Source organism: Mesoplodon bidens (genome assembly GCF_964165515.1).
Source record: "Mesoplodon bidens genome assembly, chromosome: 2".
In the NCBI taxonomy this organism is placed as follows: Eukaryota; Metazoa; Chordata; class Mammalia; order Artiodactyla; family Ziphiidae; genus Mesoplodon; species Mesoplodon bidens.
The window spans coordinates 82,671,497-82,693,297 of NC_138177.1; the positions used below are offsets into that span (position 1 = coordinate 82,671,497).

The window sequence follows — 21,801 nt, forward strand, 5'->3', positions numbered from 1 at the left end:
CTACCATTAGTGCAAAATCTAGTTTCTATCACGTGAGCGGTCCCCTCTGTGGGCAAAACCAAAAGGAAAAAATTCGGTGGAAACTTGCCTCCTGGGGGTGATCTGGTGATAAGTGCAGAACGAATCGCGGGTGACAGAGGGAGGGAAGTGGAGGGGAAGATGGTGAGCCCGAGGAGTTGGCGGTCTGGCCCATTGTGACAAAGAGCCGCACATGAATGGCCATCATTTTGTATTACTTTATTGCTCAAAACAAACGAATCTTTTTCCCCTTTGGAAGACAGAGCAGTATTAGATCCTTCAGAGCCAGGATAAAAGCACAGAGGATTGCAATGTGGAGCGTGAGTCACCAGTGAGCCTCAGGAAACCCCACTGGGATGCTTCCGAAAAGCCAGCGCTGGGCAGGGGGAGACACTTCGGGGGGCGGAAGATCTCTTTGGGTCCGTTGTCCTTCTCCTGGTATTGAGTGATCAGGCAAAACGCACTGCTCTCAGATCTACTGTGTAGGCTGTTCACATGGCAATATAAATTGCTGGGTTTCCTTTGTGTTCCTAATAGGAAAGCCAACACACCACAAAGTATACCCTTTCTCACTAACCCCCTGCAGGGGATTTTTAAAAAGACTTGAAGGACTGAAAAGGTCATAGAAAATGCATGGTTCTTCCAGGTAATTTCTGGTTCCGTGAAGTCAGTCTTGCAAGCAGCAATTCACCGCCACATTAAGGAGCCCCTGCAGCCCACGAAGGATGTGGGGTATCCATGGCTCCCCCTGCAGACGCACAAGGCCTTTGCCTCTCACAAAGGGCAGGACAGAGAACAGAGGTGGCTTCTTCCGCCTGACACACCCCTGGCACCACTGACCCTCCGGGCACGAGCTCCAGACACCTAACTCCCAGGATCCCCCTTCTGCAATCCGCAGGGCCCCCTGAGGCACGGTGGCCTCCGAACTACGGAAGTGACTGTCTGTTCCTTTCCTTGTCCCCAACCTCCTCTTCCTTGCAGGTCTTCTTACTGCCCTGGACAGAGGTGGCTGTGCATTTTTCTTCATACACATTCTTAAGGCTAAGGTGGCAAGATAAGGTGCTTGGTGGAAAGCCAAATTCTCAATTCCAGGGCCATTTCAGCACTCGCACATAAAGCAGATACGAAAGAAATGGAAAGGGGGCAGAGAAGCAAAAAACCAAATCAGAAAAAATGCATTTGGGCTCGATAGGAAGTTACGGACTGCAGGTTTAGATTTCAAATGTGGTCTAAACCCCCTGAAAATAGGGGGTGGGGGAGGGTAGTAAAAGCCACAAATTAGCCTTCGGCACTGGTCTGTGTTGTCCCTCGGCAGGGGTGCAGGGTCGCCTTTAGCCGCTCTCTCAGCACGTGCCTCCGATTCAGAAGCCGGCTCTCAAGCGGGCCCTTCCGTTCTCACTCGAGACAAAGCACTCTGAACGCCTTCACCCCTTCCTCACCGCAACCCCTCGAAACAAAAGGTAGAAACACACACAAGCCAGAGATCTATAAACCAGTAGGAGAAAAAAATTAGACAGAGGTTAACCATTAAAAAGCCGCCGTCGGGAAAACACACACTCGATTGTTCTATCAGAAAGTGCCGTGGGAAGAAGAGCCGTGTGCTGGTAAACATGCCCGCGCTCAGAACTTGACATGCAGAAAAGAGAGAGCGCCGAGTCCCACCTGAGATTAGAGAGGACTGGTTTTTAGTGTAACACACGTCACGTTAAAAGATCACTGTCCTCTTCTCGCCCAAACTGCTCCTCGAACGTCCCTGCGTCCCGGCCTTTCCCGGCACCGGCTAGTCCATCTCCATGGACATGAGCCGGCGGCGCTCCCGCCTGGTCTCCTGGACCTCCTTCTTACAGCACCAGTGCGAGCTGCAGTACCCGATGAGGCAGGACAGGAGCCCGATGACCGTGGACAGGCCGACGCCGATCAGCAGCGGGTACTTGAAGGCATTCAACACTGGGAGGGAAAGACCAGAGGGAATGGGTCAGTGATGCGAGGGGGGGGGCCTCGGAGAAGACCGCCGCCTCCCCTCTCCATTGCCACGGCGTCTCCACCAGGGATCTGACCTCATGCATCCTGTACCCAGCACCTGGCATGGTGCTTGAGACAAGAGCAGCTCGGCCATACGTGTCCAAAAAATGAGCAAATGTCTCCCTACCCAGTTCTGTGCGGGAAGGCAGCAGAAAGCCAGAAAAAAAAAAAAGATTCTCCTTCAGTGTCTTTGAATGTCAACTTGCTTTTTAGGGTTTTGGCAGGAGATTGATTTTTAAAAGTCAGTATAAGGGCACCACACATTCGGCAGCAGATGCATCCTTAAAAAAACCATACATAAATCAATTCTATGCATCAGATAACTGAAGTGTACTAGGGGAGCTATTTTAAGTAACACTATAGTAAATTACCTAGCAAAGTGAATAATCACTCCCTACTTGTTTAGTAAATCTGGGTTTTCATATGGAGTAACTGCAAGCAAGACATTTCTAAGAGGCAAATATGGTATAAATGCCTAAGTTGCAGGAATGCACAAACACTGTTTAGATCCCACACCCTCAAATCCCACGTCCCCGTCCCCCAAAGTACCAGCACGTCTTGGGTGGAGGCTGGCACTATGGTTGTTTGCCTGACATTTAATACAACAGCCCCAGGAGAGATTATTATCCCATTTAACAAGAGAGGAAACGAAGGATTAGAAAGGCTAAGTCACCTGTGGAGGAGCTGGGGTTCCAATTCCAGTCTCCGCCAAACTGACACATCATCAGGGTAACACACTCAAAGGCTCCTACTTAATCCTGGGTGGCACCTGGACTTGAATTCTCTCCATGAGTTTTCAGTTAACGTTTACTCTGACACTTTTTGCAGAGAAGACATGTTTCTCATTAACCAAGGAACAACTGCCCATACTCTGAGAGGCCAGGGAGCGGAGGGGTGGGAAGGGGGCCTGCTGACCATGGTGCTTTAGGCTGACCGTGGTGGTCAGTGTGGGCCAACAAGGCTGGGAGCTCCCCCTCCCATCCAGGAGGAACCCCCTTTACCAAGAAGCAGAACCAGTAGGAGGATAAGAGGGGCAGGAACCCACTTGCAGCCCCTCCTAGAGAACTGGACCCACTCTCTTGATCTGGTCTCTGCCCCTGCCTGGCAGTATCCGTGCCAACCCGAGGACACAGCAAAGTGGGTGTGTACAGAATTTAGAGAAAGCATGGAAAATCTTTCCAGTAAGTCTTAAAAATCATTTCCCAGTGGTAGCTCCAGCACACACGATACCAAAGCTGGGAAAACAGCAAGGGCTGTGTGTGCTCTTTCTGGGTACAGGCCCGGGCCAGGCTAGAGAGAAAGCAGGCACATTCCTCAAAGGGTGGGAACCTGGATCCCGTCAGCGGCAGCAGAGAATGGAGAGAAGACATTCCCCAAACACCAAGAGGGTTATTTGCGTGTCATTCTTACCATCCATCTTCACAGTTATAAAGATGGGCTTGGACTGGATCTCTGCCTCTTTCTGCCAGGAACCGGTGGGTGACTTCACCCACGGAGTCACAGAACAGTAGTAGTTGCCAAAGTCCTGGTCCTCAGAGCCATGCACTTGCAGCAAGAACTCTAGCACGCTCACGCGCTCCAGGCTGAGGCCGCTCTTCCAGTCCCTCTGGGCGGTGTTCACAATCCCCTTCCGATCCAGGGACGACAGGAGGACGGGAGCCTTGTCCAGGCCGAAGGAGTGCACCGCAAACCAGGCCACGTCAAAGGCCATGTCGTCTGTGGATGACCAAGCCAAAACGCTGGGGTCAGTGCCGCGGGCAGAAGTACCAAGTACGGCTAACATGCCTGTAACCTGACTGTGGGCCAGCACGGCTCCACGTGCCTTGGGTCTCCCCGATTCCTCTCAACAACACCCCATGATGAAGGTACTATCACACTTCCCACTCTGTGGCAGGACCAAATAACTGAGGTCACACAGCAAGGAGGTCACAGAGCGCGTGGCTTAACCCAGGAGTCTAGCTCGAGAATGCACCCTCTTCACCACGCCACTGCCACTACCCAGCTGAAGGAGCACAGCCCCAAACTGTCTCCTCCAGAAACACGGGATGAAAGGCTGGTATGTGGTGACATCGAACGCTCTGTCTCCCAAAGAAAGCAGGGTCCTCTGGCAGTTCAGGCAGAAGAACCCACGACAGGAAGGACACAAAAGTCGTAAGGAATGACATGGACATAAAGTGAATCGTACAAAATGGAGAGTTGTAAACAGTTTAGATTTTATTGTTCGCTGTGATTTTTTTTCCCCCTGAAGTGCTTAAGTTCAAAACAAGAGGAAAAATATGTCAAGCTGAGAAAATTGAACACAGTTTAACAGTCCCAGAGAGTAATGCTGCGGAATTGTAAAGTACTCTGCAAAATTAAGGTTCTAACAGCCTCACATAAATTAATATGGGCATAAGAGAAAGACGGCTTTGGCACAAGTGGTAGTTCTCATAGAACGTGGAAATAGAGTGCACATCCTAAACCTCTGACCTCTTCTTTTGACTGCTACCAAGTGATACCAGCTGTGTCAGGTCTGAGAGTCACCCAGCAAGCAAGAAAGGACTGGGAGGCCACAAACACTGCTTTATCTTACATTCGCTTGACGGGGGTTTCTGTACACATGTTAAATAACATAATTTTTGTTAAACAAAAAGAAACAACCGTTTAGTAAAAATACACTAATAACCTCAAAAAGCACATTATAAGGCAAATAAATTATATTCAGATTCTTACATATTAAAAAAAGAATATAAGCCAAACTAGAAGCAAGAATTTTTTTTTTTTTTTTTGGCCACGCCACATGGCTTGCGGGATCTTAGTTCCCCAACCAGGGATCGAACCCTGCAGTGGAAACGTGGAGTCCTAACCACTGGACAGCCAGGGAATTCCCCAAAAGCGAGAATTTCTAAAAAATTGTTCAAATGATAATTCCTTTTCAACTCAGTCTAAAAGTGTTGAGGGCCACAGGCAAATCTCAACTCTACGTATGTGATGTCAGCCCTCTACTCTGATGCACCAAAACATTATTTTTTCCTCCCCATCGACCCACTGTGGCCCTTGAACATGACATTTGATTGTTCCGAGGGTGAGGGTCATCTCTTGCAAGAAGACCAACACCCTGGGGGCAGAGGGAGTGCGGTCAACGTCCTCACGCCCTCACAGTGCCCAGGCAGAGTGGGCCCCCAGATCACTCCCAGGTCCTCAGTGAAAACTAGCTCAGTGTTGCTGTCACCTGCAGGCGCCGGGTGGCTACTGAAGGCAAAGAGTCACAGCTGTGTCCCCATTACTTGTGTCCAGACTCTAACCCCAGTCCTGCTGTGCCGTACAGTGCGGTGGCCAGGCTGCAGGGTCAGGCTACCCGGGCTAGAATCCCAGCACTGGCTCTTGTTAGCCTAGTGACCTGGGTGACTCACTTAAGTTCACTGTGACTTAGTTTCCTTATCTGGAAAAGGAAATTACAATAGCATCCATAGTTAGTTAGCTTTATAAAGTGCTTAGAATGGCACCTGGAATATAGTAAGCACTCAATAATAGTTGGCCGCCATGAACATCCTTACCGCCACAGTTCAACATCCACGGTCTGTACTAAGAGATGCTGTAACAGGAAGGGTCCTGCCGCCTGCAGCAGATGCTCGTGGTGCTCCGCCCCAAACAGCTGGAGCTCTGGGCCCCCAGATGCTGCAGGTGCTGCCTGCTAAGCTCTCACACCGGTACCCTTCTCCAGAGGACTGGCCTTAGTTGACAGAAGCCACCTCCTGGAGAGCCACCCCCGGAGGTGAAGAAACACTACCCCTCCCCAGCCATTCACTGTGGACAATGACTGACAAATTGGGGTGGCGGGGATATAAAAGCCTAGTCCCTTAGCTCAAGGAGGTCACACTCTGTGGTACAACCCATGTTCTGGAGCTCCCCACAGGGAGTTAGACTTGTTTTGAAGATCTTTGCCTGGCGTCTTTCCCTGCTCTATCCTGATTGCCTCACTCATCGTTTCCTCTGAGGGCACATCTTCAATTAATCACTCGCACGCTTGTCTCAGGCTTTGCTTCTAGGGAACCTGACCTAAGACACCACCTCTAAAGGGCCGTGGTCTCCCCCTGCCCCTCCCCCTGCCTTGGCACTCAGCCCACTTGGGCCACATGTCCTTTCCGGAAGAGAATTCCTTCACAGCCCACAGGATGCGAGAGGAAAAACGAAATTACGACCTGTGTTTAATTATTCAGAATCTTCCACCCATGCAGTCTAAGAGTGCAAAGTTCTGGAAAATTGTGATCTGCAAGATAACAGCTACCTATAGCTTTTGCAATTACACTGGAGGAAAAGACTTATATTAAGGGCACAGTTGGTGACCTATCAATTTACTGAGAAAGAGCATTTAAATGATTTATTTTTGTATATCTCTATAAATGAGCTTTTTAAATTTTTTTTTAAATTTTTTATAAATGAGCTTTAAGGGTAAAAATGGTATTACATCATTCCAACTTTTGAAAAGGATCTCCCTGCCCAGCACCCCCTTCCTGGCAATCTCCACAGACATGGTGGCTCAATCAAGACCTATAAGCTCCTCCTTCCTAAGCCCCAGGACAGAGCTGACTCCTCTGTTGTTTTGAATGGGTTTTTTTCTTTGCCTTTCTTTACATCTTCCACAAACTCTTCTCCTTTTTCCTACCTCTAAAGCTCAACCACGTTCAAGTCCCCTATGAGAGTCAATTTCGGTATCAATCAACTCGTCCAGGGGTCAGTAAACTACAGCCTGCAGGTCCAATCCAGCCTACCACCTGTTTTTGTAAATAAAGTTTCACTGGAACACAGCCAGGCCCATCTGTTTACATTGCTCTCTTCGGCTGCTTTCCCTCTACAACAGCAGAGTAGAGTAGTTGCTGTAGAGATCATCTGGCCCACAAAGCCAAAAATACTTTCTACCTGGGTCCTTTACAGAAAAGGTTTGCTGACCCTGAACTAGCCACACCTGAACCTTCAGCTGGAGTCCGTGCAGTAGCCAGACCTCAGGGGGTGGCAGCCCGAGCCCCTCTCCTGTTGGTCACGCCAGATCCAATACAGCCCGTCACTTCGCTGACAGCCTGCCCTTAACACAGAATGAAAACCTGCTTCCAGTTTCCACCCCAGGGCCACATATCCCGTGGTCTCTGCACAGAACTTAGCGAACCCTGCACAATTTGGCCTTTTTGAGGCACAAATCTGTGAGGCCATGGCTCTGCTTATGATGGGGTGGGCAGTACAAAGACACCCAAGGTCAGAGCATGGGCATCCCCCAGGCAGTGAGTCAGGGTCTCCACGGGCTCTTTAGGAGAAGGCAGAGGTGGGTACAGTCCTGCTCAGCAACAGAGAGCAACACCTACATGCATTTAATGTTCTTTCAAACCCTGAGGGTCTACGAGTGAGAAGAATAGCACCAGGTACTAAGGGGGCCAAGGAGAAAAAGTGTAAGGCTGCTGGCCCACAACTGTTAGGTATCCTGTTGGCAGTGCTAGTATTCTCTGCAAAGAAAAGATTTACAAAGATTTCCTAAGAATTTAAACTACAATAGCTCCCCGTGGTTACTTGCTACTCATTTCCTCTGCTCTGTATTTCTTCAGAGTGTTAATCGCTATCTGATATTATATCATATGGTGATTTCTTTCCTGTTTGTCTCCTTAACTAGGCTGCAAGCTCCATGAGGGCAGACATGGTGCATTTTGATCACTCCTCTATTTCCAGCAACTAGACAGCACCTGTTTATAGGAGTTCAATAAATAGCTGAATGAATGAATGAATGAAAGACAAAAAGCAAGGGAGCCAGACTCTGTCAGTGGGTTGCAAACGAGATTGAATCAGCCCCCGAAGTGGCCACTAGGTCACCCTGAGAACACATGCAAATGTCTGGTTGTGTTTCCAAATCGTCAAACAGATAGTTGCATCCATTCAACACATCCTTATTAAACACCTACTGAATACTGCTGAGCTAGGCAGTTTGGGAATAAACGGCCAATCCAATCCATGACCTCCACATCTGTGTAACACAGTGGGGATGATATGAGAAACACTTACAAAAAGAAATACGGGGAAGGGGAAGGATGGAGGAAAGTACCTGGATCCAGGGCTGCTCCTTCAACAGTGATGATACAAAACAATTTGATGAGATCTCCCCGGATGACTGATGGCGCGTCCGAGTGCACAGAGGCATTAAATATAGGACCTGGAAGAAAGCAATGCCACTTCATGATCCTCTTTCACACTTCTGTTTAAATCCTGTTCTTGGTGTGCAAATGGGCATCTAAATGTGGGATCCCCTTCCTTGGAACTGAGCTAGAAATTCACAAAATAGGTGTCCTAAGATTGCTTTCCTTCTATTCAGAGAGACATGTGCATTAAGTATATGAGCTTCATCTTAAAATTACAACCATGGTCTCATTTGAAGGCCACCCACCTCCCATCCTGGTACAGCCTGGGCTGTTTCTGGCTGCACATGGTTCACTTCCAGGCCAGAGTGGCTCAGAGGCCAGAGGGTTCAGGACTAAATCAGGGACGCTTTTGGTCCCGAAAGAGTGAGCAGCCTCATTGTGTTGGGTGCTGGCGATGGGCCCTGCTATTAAGAGGCTGAAATCCAGTAATGCCAACAATGACGACATTTCTATAAAGCATGGTGGGAGCACTGAAGGCGATTCATTCCAATCTGCTGTGAGAAACTGAGGAAACGTGGAAACTCCTTTTAAAAACTACCCAGGGGCTTCCCTAGTGGCGCAGTGGTTAAGAATCCACTTGCCAATGCAGGGGACACGGGTTCGAGCCTTGGCCCGGGAAGATCCTACATTCCGCGGAGCAACTAAGCCCATGCCACAACTAATAAGCCTGCGCTCTAGAGCCCCTATGCCACAACTACTGAAGCCCACGAGCCTAGAGCCTGTGCTCCACAACAAGAGAAGCCACTGCAATGAGAAGCCCGCGCACTGCAACGAAGAGTAGCCCCCGCTCTCTGCAACCAGAGAAAGCCCGGGCACAGCAACAAAGACCCAACGCAGCCAAAAATAAAAATAAAAAATAAATAAATTTACAAAAATAAATAAATAAAAATAAAAATAAAAACTACTCAGATAGGATCTGTCTTGCATACCTTTCTGAAACTCTCCCTTGATACCCAGTTTACTTTTATAAAAGACCCCTTTCCTCTTCCAAAGGCCAGAGGATGTTTCTACACAAACCATGCTGACTCCTCATCGTATCATCGACTCACTGCAAGGCAGAGTTGTTCCAAGTTTCTAAGTTGTAAGGCAATGAGCATATGTATGAGCAAGAAAATGTGAAGAATTAAGTAAAAAGAATTTAGGGCTAGAAGTTAATAATATTTACCATAGAGTAAGTTGGATGCATTTGACTGTAGGCATAATTATTATTGTGCTATTTCATAACTAGGCACAAATGACTTACTAAATTAAAAAAAAAAAGGTATGCCTTGTATGCAAGAAATCTGCAGCTACGATCCCCTCCTTAGGCAGAGAGAAGGGCTAGGTACTGCATTCTGTTTTTAACCCCTTTACAGTTCACTTTTAGGTGACAGTATTACATAGCTTTAGGCCAATCTGATCCTAAGAGCTTAATATTTACCTTATGCCAATTCCTAATGTCTAGGAATAGGCAAACCTGAAGAAGATTCCAGAACACCAATGCTAAGGGATTTCCCTTGGGTTTTCTGGAAAGCAAAGATAGATGGCCCTGGACAATGATTCTGAAACTCACTAGAAGCTAAGAATACAGGTGTAACTACCTTTAAAATCAGATTACCAGAAAGGAAAAGGTACTTTTTGTTTTAACAGCCAAAAGAAATGACTGTGAGAAAGAGAGTAAAAGGTCATATGAACCAATGAGGCAAAAAATTGAAACGACTATACTTTCATTTCAACATGAGTAGTAAGATGAATTCATCAGATGGCTTTCTTAACACCAAGTCCATGAGTAATCTGTGTTTTGCTGGGAGAAGGGTGAAGGATGGCTGTAAAACATGGAAACCTTGAGGCATTAGGCAGCCCTGGGCAGGTTCTGCTGAGTACTCAGATTCAGTCTAGGGCATGGAGAACGTAACAGAATGGCAGCCCCAGGACAAGGGGAAAGGGATGAAAGCAAAAAGGACAAGGAAACTTTACCTACTTCTAGACATCACATCCTTCAATTAACTCGGCTCAGCCATGGTTCCCTCAGGTCCTTACCACCCTGGATATGCTCTGTTTATAGCAGTGAGGTGGGAAAGGATTAAGCCAGTTGCTCTGAGATGGCTCAGTGGTAATGACTGGGGGGACTTCATGCCATATATGGTCATCCATGAGGACAGGTTAGTAGCAACCATGGTGAGCAATAGGGACTGACGTTTTTTTTCTCTGACTAGAAATTTCATGGTTATAAATAGAAGTATACTATGGGGGCTTTCTTAAAGTATCCAGGCCCCTTCTAAGAGAACACAAGATAATAAAACACAAGGAGATCCTCATAATGGATTTAGGTTCTTATTTACTTAATTTGAAACAGCAGGGAAATTTGGACATATTTCCTTTACCTTATTTGGACACATTTCCTTACCTAATTTGGACAAATTTCACTTTCTTTTCTTTATATTTCCAAAAAAAATCCAAAATGCCTTCTAGGTCACAAGTTACTGTTCTCATTTCCCCTCATGGCCGTGGGAACAACAGAGCATTTGTGCCATGCTCACCATGCAGACAAGGACCAGGGAAAAGGCCTGCATTGTGAGCTATTCACAGCAGTGGATTTCCTTCGAACGAAATGAACAACTCACTGTTAATGTGGGTCATTATCTCAGGCTTAGAAATATTTTTATTATGGTCAATTTCTGTGGTAATGCTGTTTTCTTGAGGGGATGTGTCTGGTTAACTTCACAGATGACAGACTACAGCACAGATAATTTAAGTGAACAAGCAGAGTCACTACATGTCCCTGGATTCCTAGTCTGCAGAGTACATGGACCACTTAGCTTTTAAACACAAACATTGACACAAACCATGCTCCAACTCTCGCCCCTAAAAAAAGGCTGTAAATGACAGTATTTTTGTGAAAGCCAAAACTACAGACTGTCTGCATGTCCGTCAATAGGATAATGGTTAACCAAATTCTAGCAAGTGTAGTCATTAAGGTTGGTATTTACCTAGAATTTTTTATAACATGGAAAATGTTTATCTTATAATGGTGGGGGAGGGCAGAAAGCAGGTCATAAAATTGCATATACAGCCTGATTTCAAAGTTATGAAGAAAACATGCAAGGGAAAAATTCTAGGAAGACGAATACCACCAATTAACAGTCTCTGGTAAGATTATGGGTGATTCTTCCTTGTATTTTACTGTATTTTCAAACTTCTCTGTTAAGGAGAAAAACTTTATTATTATTCTTTTAAAAGGCCAAAGTCCTTAACATCATCACATTTAAACCATATTATTCCTCCTCATACTTTGAATCAGTAGAAGTTACAACTCAGTAGGACCCCTTGGGGAACACAGTCTGCATACCAAGAGGCAAGTGTCCTGAAAGCAGAGGACAGAAAGGTGGACACCAGGAAGGATCTCTGTTACATGTGCTTTACCGTGTGCTGCTAATTTTTAGGAAGTAAAGGCTCTCACTATCAAGTCAATGTTTTCTTGGAGCTATTCGGGGCTATGGCATTGTGCTGGGTGCTGGATTTGATGGCAGCTCCTCTTAATTAAACTGTGAACTGGCCATGACAACTCCGTGGATTAAACAAAGCAAAAACCTTAGGCAGTCTATTCAACCTGTAAGCTACAGTGATTTCATCTGTTATGTTGAGATTTAAAGAACTAAGAAATACATTCAGTGCCCATTCCTCACCTAGAAATACATACAAAAGATTTTATGTCTCCTCTCTTTCTCAGAACAGTTTTAAAGAAACATCAAATAACAAATGCAAAACAAACTGGAATAAAATCCTATAGGCAATAAAACAGATACACAAATAAAAGGCAAAAACCACACATAATCATCTGAATCTCAAGAGTCACAGAAAAAACATTTGACAACACCCAACACTTCATCATGATAAAAACACTCAACAGATTAGGAATGAAAGAAAACTTCCTCAATTCAATATTTGGTGTCTATGAAAAACCCACAGTGACCATGATACTTAAGGGTAAAAGATATTTAATGGGGAAAGTTCCCCCTAAGGTCAGGAACAAGACAAGGATGTCCACTTGTGCCACTACTGTTCACCACGGTACTAGATTCTAGCCAGGGCAATTAGGCAAGAAAAATAATTAGAAGGCATTTAGTAAAACTGAATAGAAGAAATAAAACCATCTCTATTTGTATCAATAGATGACATGATCCTATATTTAAAAAGCCAAAGTAGGCCGGGGGAAGATGGCGGAAGAGTAAGACGCGGAGATCACATTCCTCCCCACAGATACATCAGAAATACATCTACACGTGGAACAACTCCTACAGAACACCCACTGAATGCTGGCAGAAGACCTCAGACCTCCCAAAAGGCAAGAAACTCCCCACGTACCTGGGTAGGGCAAAAGAAAAAAGAATAAACAGAGACAAAAGAATAGGGACGGGACCTGCACCAGTGGGAGGGAGCCGTGAAGGAGGAAAGGTTTCCACACAATAGGAAGCCCCTTCAAGGGCGGAGACTGCGGGTGGCGGAGTGGGGAAGCTTCGGAGCCGCGGAGGAGAGCACAGCAACAGGGGTGCGGAGGGCAAAGCGGAGAGGGCAAAGCCGCACAGAGGATCGGTGCCGAACGGCACTCACCAGCCCGAGAGGCTTGTCTGCTCACCCGCCGGGGGCGGGCAGGGCTGGGAGCTGAGGCTCGGGCTTCAGTCGGAGCGCAGGGAGAGGACTGGCGGCGTGAACACAGCCTGAAGGGGTTAGTGCACCACGGCTAGCCGGGAGGGAGTCCGGGGAAAAGTCTGGACCTGCCGAAGAGGTAAGAGACTTTTTCTTCCCTCTTTGTTTCCTGGTGCGCGAGGAGAGGGGATTAAGAGCGCTGCTTAAAGGAGCTCCAGAGACGGGAGTGAGCTGCGGCTAATAGCGCGGACCCCAGAGACGGGCATGAGACCCTAAGGCTGCTGCTGCCGCCACCAAAAAGCCTGTGTGCGAGCACACACAGGTCACTATCCACACCTCCCCTCCTGGGAGCCTGTGCAGCCCGCCACTGCCAGGGTCCCGTGATCCAGGGGCAACTTGCGCGGGAGAACGCACGGCACGCCTCAGGCTGGTGCAACGTCACGCTGGCCTCTGCCGCCGCAGGTTCGCCCTGCATCGTGCCCCTCCCTCCCCCCCGGCCTGAGTGAGCCAGAGCCCCCGAATCAGCGGCTCCTTTAACCCCGTCCTGTCTGAGCGAAGAACAGACGCCCTCCGGAGACCTACACACGCAGAGGTGGAGTCAAATCCAAAGCTGAGGCCCGGGAGCTGTGCGAACAAAGAAGAGAAAGGGAAATCTCTCCCAGCAGCCTCAGGAGCAGCGGATTAAATCTCTACAGTCAACTTGTGTACCCTGCATCTGTGGAATACCTGAATAGACAACGAATCATCCCAAATTGAGGAGGTAGACTTTGAGAGCAAGATTTATTATTTTTTCCCCTTTTCCTCTTTTTGTGAGTCTGTATGTGTATGCTTCTGTGTGAGATTTTGTCTGTATAGCTTTGCTTTCACCATTTGTCCTAGGGTTCTATCCGTCCATTTTTTTTTACTTAAACATTTTTTTCTTAATAATTTTTTATTTTAAAAACTTTATTTTATCTTACTTTATTTTATTTTCTTCTCCTTTCTTTTTCTTTCTTTCTTTCTTGCTTTCTCTCTCTCTCTCCCTCCCTCCCTCCCACTCTCTCTCTCTCTCTCTCTCCCTCCCTCCCTCCCTCCCACTCTCTCTCTCTCTCTCTCCCCTTCTTTCCTTCTTTCTTCTCCCTTTTATTCTGAGCCATGTGGATGAAAGGCTCTTGGGGCTGCAGCCAGGAGTCAGTGCTGTGCCTCTGACTTGGGAGAGCCAACTTCAGGACACTGGTCCACAAGAGACCTCCCAGCTCCACATAATATCAAACGGAGAAAGTCTCCCAGAGATCTCCATCTCAACACCAACACCCAGCTTCACTCAACGACCAGCAAGCTACAGTGCTAGACACCCTATGCCAAACAACTAGCAAGACAGGAACACAACCCCACCCATTAGCAGAGACGCTGCCTAAAATCATAACAAGTCCACAGACACCCCAAAAGACACCACCAGACGTGGACCTGCTCACCACAAAGACAAGATCCAGCCTCATCCACCAGAACACAGGCACTAGTCCCCTCCACCAGGAAGCCTACACAACCCACTGAACCAACCTTACCCACTGGGAACAGACACCAGAAACAATGGGAACTACAAACCTGCAGCCTGCAAAAAAGAGACCCCAAACACAGTAAGATAAGCAAAATGAGAAGACAGAAAAACACACAACAGGTGAAGGAGCAAGATAAAAACCCACCAGACCTAACTAATGAAGAGGAAATAAAAGTCTACCTGAAAAAGAATTCAGAATAATGATAGTAAACATGATCCAAAATCTTGGAAATAGAATAGAGAAAATGCAAGAAACATTTAACAAGGACCTAGAAGAACTAAAGATGAAACAAGCAATGATGAACAACACAATAAGTGAAATTAAAAATACTCTACAAGGGATCAATAGCAGAATAACTGAGGCAGAAGAACAGATAAGTGACCTGGAAGATAAAATAGTGGAAATAACTACTGCAGAGCAGAATAAAGAAAAAAGAATGAAAAGAACTGAGGACAGTCTCAGAGATCTCTGGGACATTACACGCACCAACATTCGAATTATAGGGGTTCCAGAAGAAGAAGAGGAAATAGAAAGGGACTGAGAAAATATTTGAAGAGATTATAGTTGAAAACTTCCCTAATATGGGAAAGGAAATAGTTAATCAAGTCCAGGAAGCACAGAGAGTCCCATACAGGATAAATCCAAGGAGAAACACGCCAAGACACATAATAATCAAACTATCAAAAATTAAATACAAAGAAAACATATTAAAAGCAGCAAGGGAAAAACAACAAATAACACACAAGGGAATCACCATAAGGTTAACAGCTGATCTTTCAGGAGAAACTCTGCAAGCCAGAAGGGACTGGCAGGACATATTTAAAGTGATGAAGGAGAAAAACCTACAGCCAAGATTACTCTACCCAGCAAGGATCTCATTCAGATTTGATGGAGAAATTAAAACCTTTACAGACAAGCAAAAGCTGAGAGAGTTCAGCACCACCAAACCAGCTTTACAACAAATGCTAAAAGATCTTCTCTAGGCAAGAAACACAAGAGAAGGAAAAGACCTACAATAACAAACCCAAAACAATTAAGAAAATGGGAATAGGAACACACATATCGATAATTACCTTAAATGTAAATGGATTAAATGCTCCCACCAAAAGACACAGACTGGCTGAATGGATACAAAAACAAGACCCGTATATCTGCTATCTACAAGAGACCCACTTCAGACCTAGGGACACATACAGACTGAAAGTGAGGGGATGGAAAAACATATTCCATACAAATTGATAGCAGAATAAAGCTGGAGTAGGAATTCTCATATCAGACAAAATAGACTTTAAAATAAAAACTATTAGAAGAGACAAAGAGGGACACTACATAATGATCAAGGGATTGATCCAAGAAGATATAAAAATTGTAAATATTTAGGCACCCAACATAGGAGCACCTCAATACATAAGGCAAATACTAACAGCCATAAAAGGGGAAATCGACAGTAACACATTCATAGCAGGGGACTTTAACACCCCACTTTCACCAATGGACAGATCATCCAAAATGAAAATAAATAAGGAAACACAAGCTTGAAATGATACATTAAACAAGATTTACTTAATTGATATTTATAGGACATTCCATCCAAAAACAACAGAATACACATTTTTCTCAAGTGCTCATGGAACATTCTCTAGGATAGATCATATCTTGGGTCACAAATCAAGCCTTGGTAAATTTAAAAAAATTGAAATTGTATCAAGTATCTTTTCCGACCACAACACTATGAGACTAGATATCGATTACAGGAAAAGATCTGTAAAAAAATACAAACAAATGGAGGCTAAACAATACACTACTTAATTACGAAGTGATCACTGAAGAAATCAAAGAGGAAATAAAAAAATACCTAGAAACAAATGACAATGGAGACACGACGACCCAAAACCTATGGGATGCAGCAAAAGCAGTTATAAGAGGGAAGTTTATGGCAATACAATCCTACCTTAAGAAACAGGAAACATCTCGAAAAAACAATCTAACCTTGCACCTAAAGCATTAGAGAAAGACGAACAAAAAGACCCCAAAGTTAGCAGAAGGAAAGAAATCATAAAGATCAGATAAGAAATAAATTAAAAAGAAATGAAGGAAACGATAGCAAAGATCAATAAAACTAAAAGCTGGTTCTTTGAGAAGATAAACAAAATTGATAAACCATTAGCCAGACTCATCAAGCAAAAAAGGGAGAAGACTCAAATCAATAGAATTAGAAATGAAAAAGGAGAGGTAACAACTGACACTGCAGAAATACAAAAGATCATGAGAGATTACTACAAGCAACTCTATGCCAATAAAATGGACAACCTGGAAGAAATGGACAAATTCTTAGAAACGCACAACCTGCCAAGACTGAATCAGGAAGAAATAGAAAATATGAACAGACCAATCACAAGCACTGAAACTGAAACTGTGATAAAAAATCTTCCAACAAACAAAAGCCCAGGACTAGATGGCTTCACAGGCGAATTCTATCAAACATTTAGAGAAGAGCTAACATCTATCCTTCTCAAACTCTTCTGAAATATAGCAGAGGGAGGAACACTCCCAAACTCATTCTACGAGGCCACCATCACCCTGATACCAAAACCAGACAAGGATGTCACAAAGAAAGAAAACTACAGGCCAACATCACTGATGAACATAGATGCAAAAATCCTCAACAAAATGCTAGCAAACAGAATCCAACAGCACATTAAGAGGATCATACAACATGATCAAGTGGGGTTTATTCCAGGAATGCAAGGATTCTTCAATATATGCAAATCAATCAATGTGATACACCATATTAACAAATTGAAGGAGAAAAACCATATGGTCATCTCAATAGATACAGAGAAAGCTTTCGACAAAATTCAACACCCATTTATGATAAAAACCCTCCAGAAGGTAGGCACAGAGGGAACTTTCCTCAACATAATAAAGGCCATATATGACAAACCCACAGCCAACATTGTCTTCAATGGTGAAAAACTGAAAGCATTTCCACTAAGATCAGGAAGAAGACAAGGTTGCCCACTCTCACCACTCTTATTCAACATAGTTTTGCAAGTTTTAGCCACAACAATCAGAGAAGAAAAGGAAATAAAAGGAATCCAAATTGGAAAAGAAGTAAAGCTGTCACTGTTTGCAGATGACATGATACTATACATAGAGAATCCTAAAGATGCTACCAGAAAACTACTAGAGCTAATCAATGAATTTGGTAAAGTACCAGATACAAAATTAATGCACAGAAATCTCTTATATTCCTATACACTAAGGATGAAAAATCTGAAAGTGAAATCAAGAAAACACTCCCATTTACCATTGCAACAAAAAGAATAAAATATCTAGGAATAAACCTACCTAAGGAGACAAAAGACCTGTATGCAGAAAATTATAAGACACTGATGAAAGAAATTAAAGATGATACAAATACCTGGAGAGATATACCATGTTCTTGGACTGGAAGAATCAACATTGTGAAAATAACTCTACTACCCAAAGCAATCTACAGATTCAATGCAATCCCTATCAAACTACCACTGGCATTTTTCACAGAACTAGAACAAAAAGTTTCACAATTTGTATGGAAACACAAAAGACCCCAAATAGCCAAAGCAATCTTGAGAAAGCAAAACGGAGCTGGAGGAATCAGGCTCCCTGACTTCAGACTATACTACAAAGCTACAGTAATCAAGACAGTATGGAACTGGCACAAAACCAGACATATAGATCAATGGAACAGGATAGAAAGCTCAGAGATAAACCCACGCACATATGGTCACCTTATTTTTGATAAAGCAGGCAAGAATATAAAATGGAGAAAAGACAGTCTCTTCCATAAGTGGTGCTGGGAAAACTGGACAGCTACATATTAAAGAATGAAATTAGAACACTCCCTAACACCATACACAAAAATAAGCTCGAAATGGATTAAAGACCTAAATGTAAGGCCAGAAACTATCAAACTCTTAGAGGAAAACACAGGCAGGACAGTCTATGACATAAATCACAGCAAGATCCTTTTTGACCCACCTCCTACAGGAAGGGAAATAAAAACAAAAATAAACAAATGGGACCTAATGAAACTTCAAAGCGTTTGCACAGCAAAGGAAACCATAAACAAGACCAAAAGACAACCCTCAGAATGGGAGAAAATATTTGCAAATGAAGCGACTGACAAAGGATTAATCTCCAAAATTTACAAGCAGCTCATGCAGCTCACTAACAAAAAGAAAAAAACAACCCAATCCAAAAATGGGCAGAGGACCTAAATAGAAATTTCTCCAAAGAAGATACACAGAGTGCCAACAAACACATGAAAGAATGCTCAACATCATTAATCATTAGAGAAATGCAAATCAAAACTACAGTGAGGTATCATCTCACACCAGTCAGAATGGCCATCATCAAAAAATCTAGAAACAATAAATGCTGGAGAGGGTGTGGAGAAAAGGGAACACACTTGCACTGCTGGTGGGGATGTGAATTGGTACAGCCACTATGGAGAACAGTATGGAGGTTCCTTAAAAAACTACAAATAGAACTATCATATGACCCAGCAATCCCACTACTGGGCATATACCCTGAGAAAACCATAATTCAAAAAGAGTCATGTACCAAAATGTTCATTGCAGCTCTATTTACAATAGCCAGGAGATGGAAACAACCTAAGTGTCCATCATCGGATGAATGGATAAAGAAAATGTGGCAATATATACAATGGAATATTACTCAGCCATAAAAAGAAACAAAATTGAGCTATTTGTAATGAGGTGGATGGATCTAGAGTCTGTCATACAGAGTGAATAAGTCAGAAATAGAAAGACAAATACCATATGCTAACACATATATATGGAATTTAGGAAAAAAATGTCATGAAGAACCTAAGGGTAAGATGAGAATAGACACAGACCTACTAGAGAATGGACTTGAGGATATGGGGAGGGGGAAGGGTAAGCTGTGACAAAGTGAGAGAGTGGCATGGACATATATACACTACCAAACGTAAAATAGATAGCTAGTGGGAAGCAGCCACATAGCACAGGGAGATGAGCTCGGTGCTTTGTGACCACCTAGAGGGGTGGGATAGGGAGGGAGGGTGGGAGGGAGGGAGACGCAAGAGGGAAGAGATATGGGAACATATGTATATGTATAACTGATTCACTTTGTTATAAAGCAGAAACTAACACACCATTGTAAAAAAAAAAAAGAATACAATTACTTTTAATTAAAAAAAGAAAAGAAAATGACCACAAACAGTGTCCTCTGGGCTGATGGGACTCACTATGTTTAAAAACACTGATTAGGGGACTTCCCTGGTGGCACAGTGGTTAAGAATCCGCCTGCCAGTGCAGGCACACGGGTTTGAGCCCTAGTCCGGAAGATCCCATATGCCATGGAGCAACTAAGCCTGTGTGCCACAACTACTGACCCTGTGCTCTAGAGCCCACAAGCCACAACTCCTGAAGCCCACGCGCCTAGAGCCTGTGCTCCGCAACAAGGGAAGCCACCACAATGAGAAATCTTCACACCGCAACAAAGAGTAGCCCCTGCTCGCCGCAACTAGAGAAAGCCTGTGTGCAGCAACGAAGACGCAATGCAGCCAAAAATAAATAAATAAATTTATATTAAAAAAAAACACAAGCACTAGTACTTCTAAAGAAATGTTTCAACTCCACTATAGGAGGAAGACTCCATCTAAATCTGGAGCAGACACGTGATGACTTGAGAACTTCTGAAACACCTGTCTACCTTTGAAAGAAGCACAGAATTTTAAAGTCTCAAGATTGGAAAGAATGTAATGGTTAAATATGGTGACCAATCAGCTTGTGTTTTAAGTCCTTCTCTCTATATTCCCCAAATATCACCACCAGCCTATGAATCACACCTCTGATGATAAGAAACTTGCTTCCTCCTCAAGCTCTAAGTGCTACACAGTCATTCCTTATGAAGACCAACTTGAATCCAAGACTTTTTCTGTATTACAAGTGTTGTATTCATATTTGTATTCTTAGGACCTAGTAAAACATAGGAACACAAATGCTCAGTGAAGTTGGTTGTATCAAAGTGAAAAAATTTCCTTGGGTCATATATTACATTGCAGTCTAGGTAACTGTGCACAAATTTTATTTTCCCAACTAGACTGTAAACTCTGTGAGGGATGACATCTTGTTTTATACATCTTTGTATCCTCCGCATCCCCTACTATGGTATTATGCACACAGAATGTCCCAAATAACTATTTGTTGAATTTAAAATGTGAATGAATGAATGAATAACTGAATGAATAAATCTTATTACTATGCCATTTTCAGGGACATAGTTTTATACTGCTCTTCAAAGCTAAGGACAAACACTTACATTCCATTTCTAAGACTTAAAAGAATGACTTCAGTTACAATTTTCCTATACCTAGAAGTTTCTACACAAAGCAGCCTATTAGATTATGGAAGAAGACTGGTACTTACTCCTTGTTAATTTTTTTTTTTTGCATTTTTTAAAATCGAAGTATAGTTGATTCATAATATTGTGAGTTTCAGGTGTACAACAAAGTGATTCAGTTATATATGTTTTCTTCAGATTATTTTCCATTATAAGGTTATTATAAGATATTGAATATAGTTCCCTGTGCTATATAATAAATCATTGTTGCTATCTATTTTATGTATAGTATCAATAGTTTGTATCTATTAATCGTATACTCCTAATTTATCCCTCCCCCTCTCCCTTTCCTCTTTGGTAAACATAAGTTTGTTTTCTATGTCTGTGAGTCTGTTTCTGTTTTAGATATAGATTCATTTGTATTATTTTTTAGATTCCACATATAAATTATATCATTAAAAAAAGCCTAAGTAGTCAACAAAAAAAAACTATTCGAACTAATAAACAAGTTCAGCAAGTTTGCAGGATACAAGACCAATTTATAAAAGTCGATTGCGTTTCTATACACTTGCAATGAACTGAAAAGGAAATTAGGAAAGCAATTAATTTATGGTAGCATCAAAAAGAATAAAATACCTAGGATAAATTTAATGAAAGAAGTTCAACATCTGTACATTGAAAACTACAAACACCACTGACAGCAATTTTAAAAGATCCGAATAAATGGAAAGACATCTCATGCTCATGGATTAGAAAACAATATTGTTAAATAGTAATACTCTCCAAAATGATCTACAGATTCGACACAATCCCTATCAAGGTCCCAGCTGTCTTTTCTGCAGAAATTAATTAATTTATTTGAATGATCCTAAAGTTCATCTGGAAATGCAATGGACCCAGAATAGCCAAAACAATTTTGAAAAAGAACAAAGCTGGAAGGCTCACACTGATTTCAAAATTTGCTAGAAAGCTATAGCAAGTTAACAATGTGGTTCTGGTATAGGAAAAGACATAAGGATCAACAGAATAGAACTGAGAGTCCAGAAATAAACACTTATATTCGTGGT

General features: G+C 43.5%; 1 protein-coding gene across 1 annotated transcript in view; it reads right to left on the minus strand.

Moving 5' to 3' along the window:
* Positions 1-222: 222 nt before the first annotated feature.
* The window catches only part of PTGFRN (prostaglandin F2 receptor inhibitor), an 84,355-nt gene continuing 62,776 nt past the window's right edge, over positions 223-21,801 (minus strand). Inside the window, exons 7-9 of the mRNA XM_081224322.1 lie at positions 8,105-8,212; positions 3,451-3,756; positions 223-1,965 (exon numbers count right to left, since the gene is read on the minus strand). Of these exons, the coding sequence (XP_081080448.1) occupies positions 1,799-1,965; positions 3,451-3,756; positions 8,105-8,212 (581 nt within the window). The 3' untranslated portion in view covers positions 223-1,798. The remainder of the gene's footprint in view (positions 1,966-3,450; positions 3,757-8,104; positions 8,213-21,801) is intronic.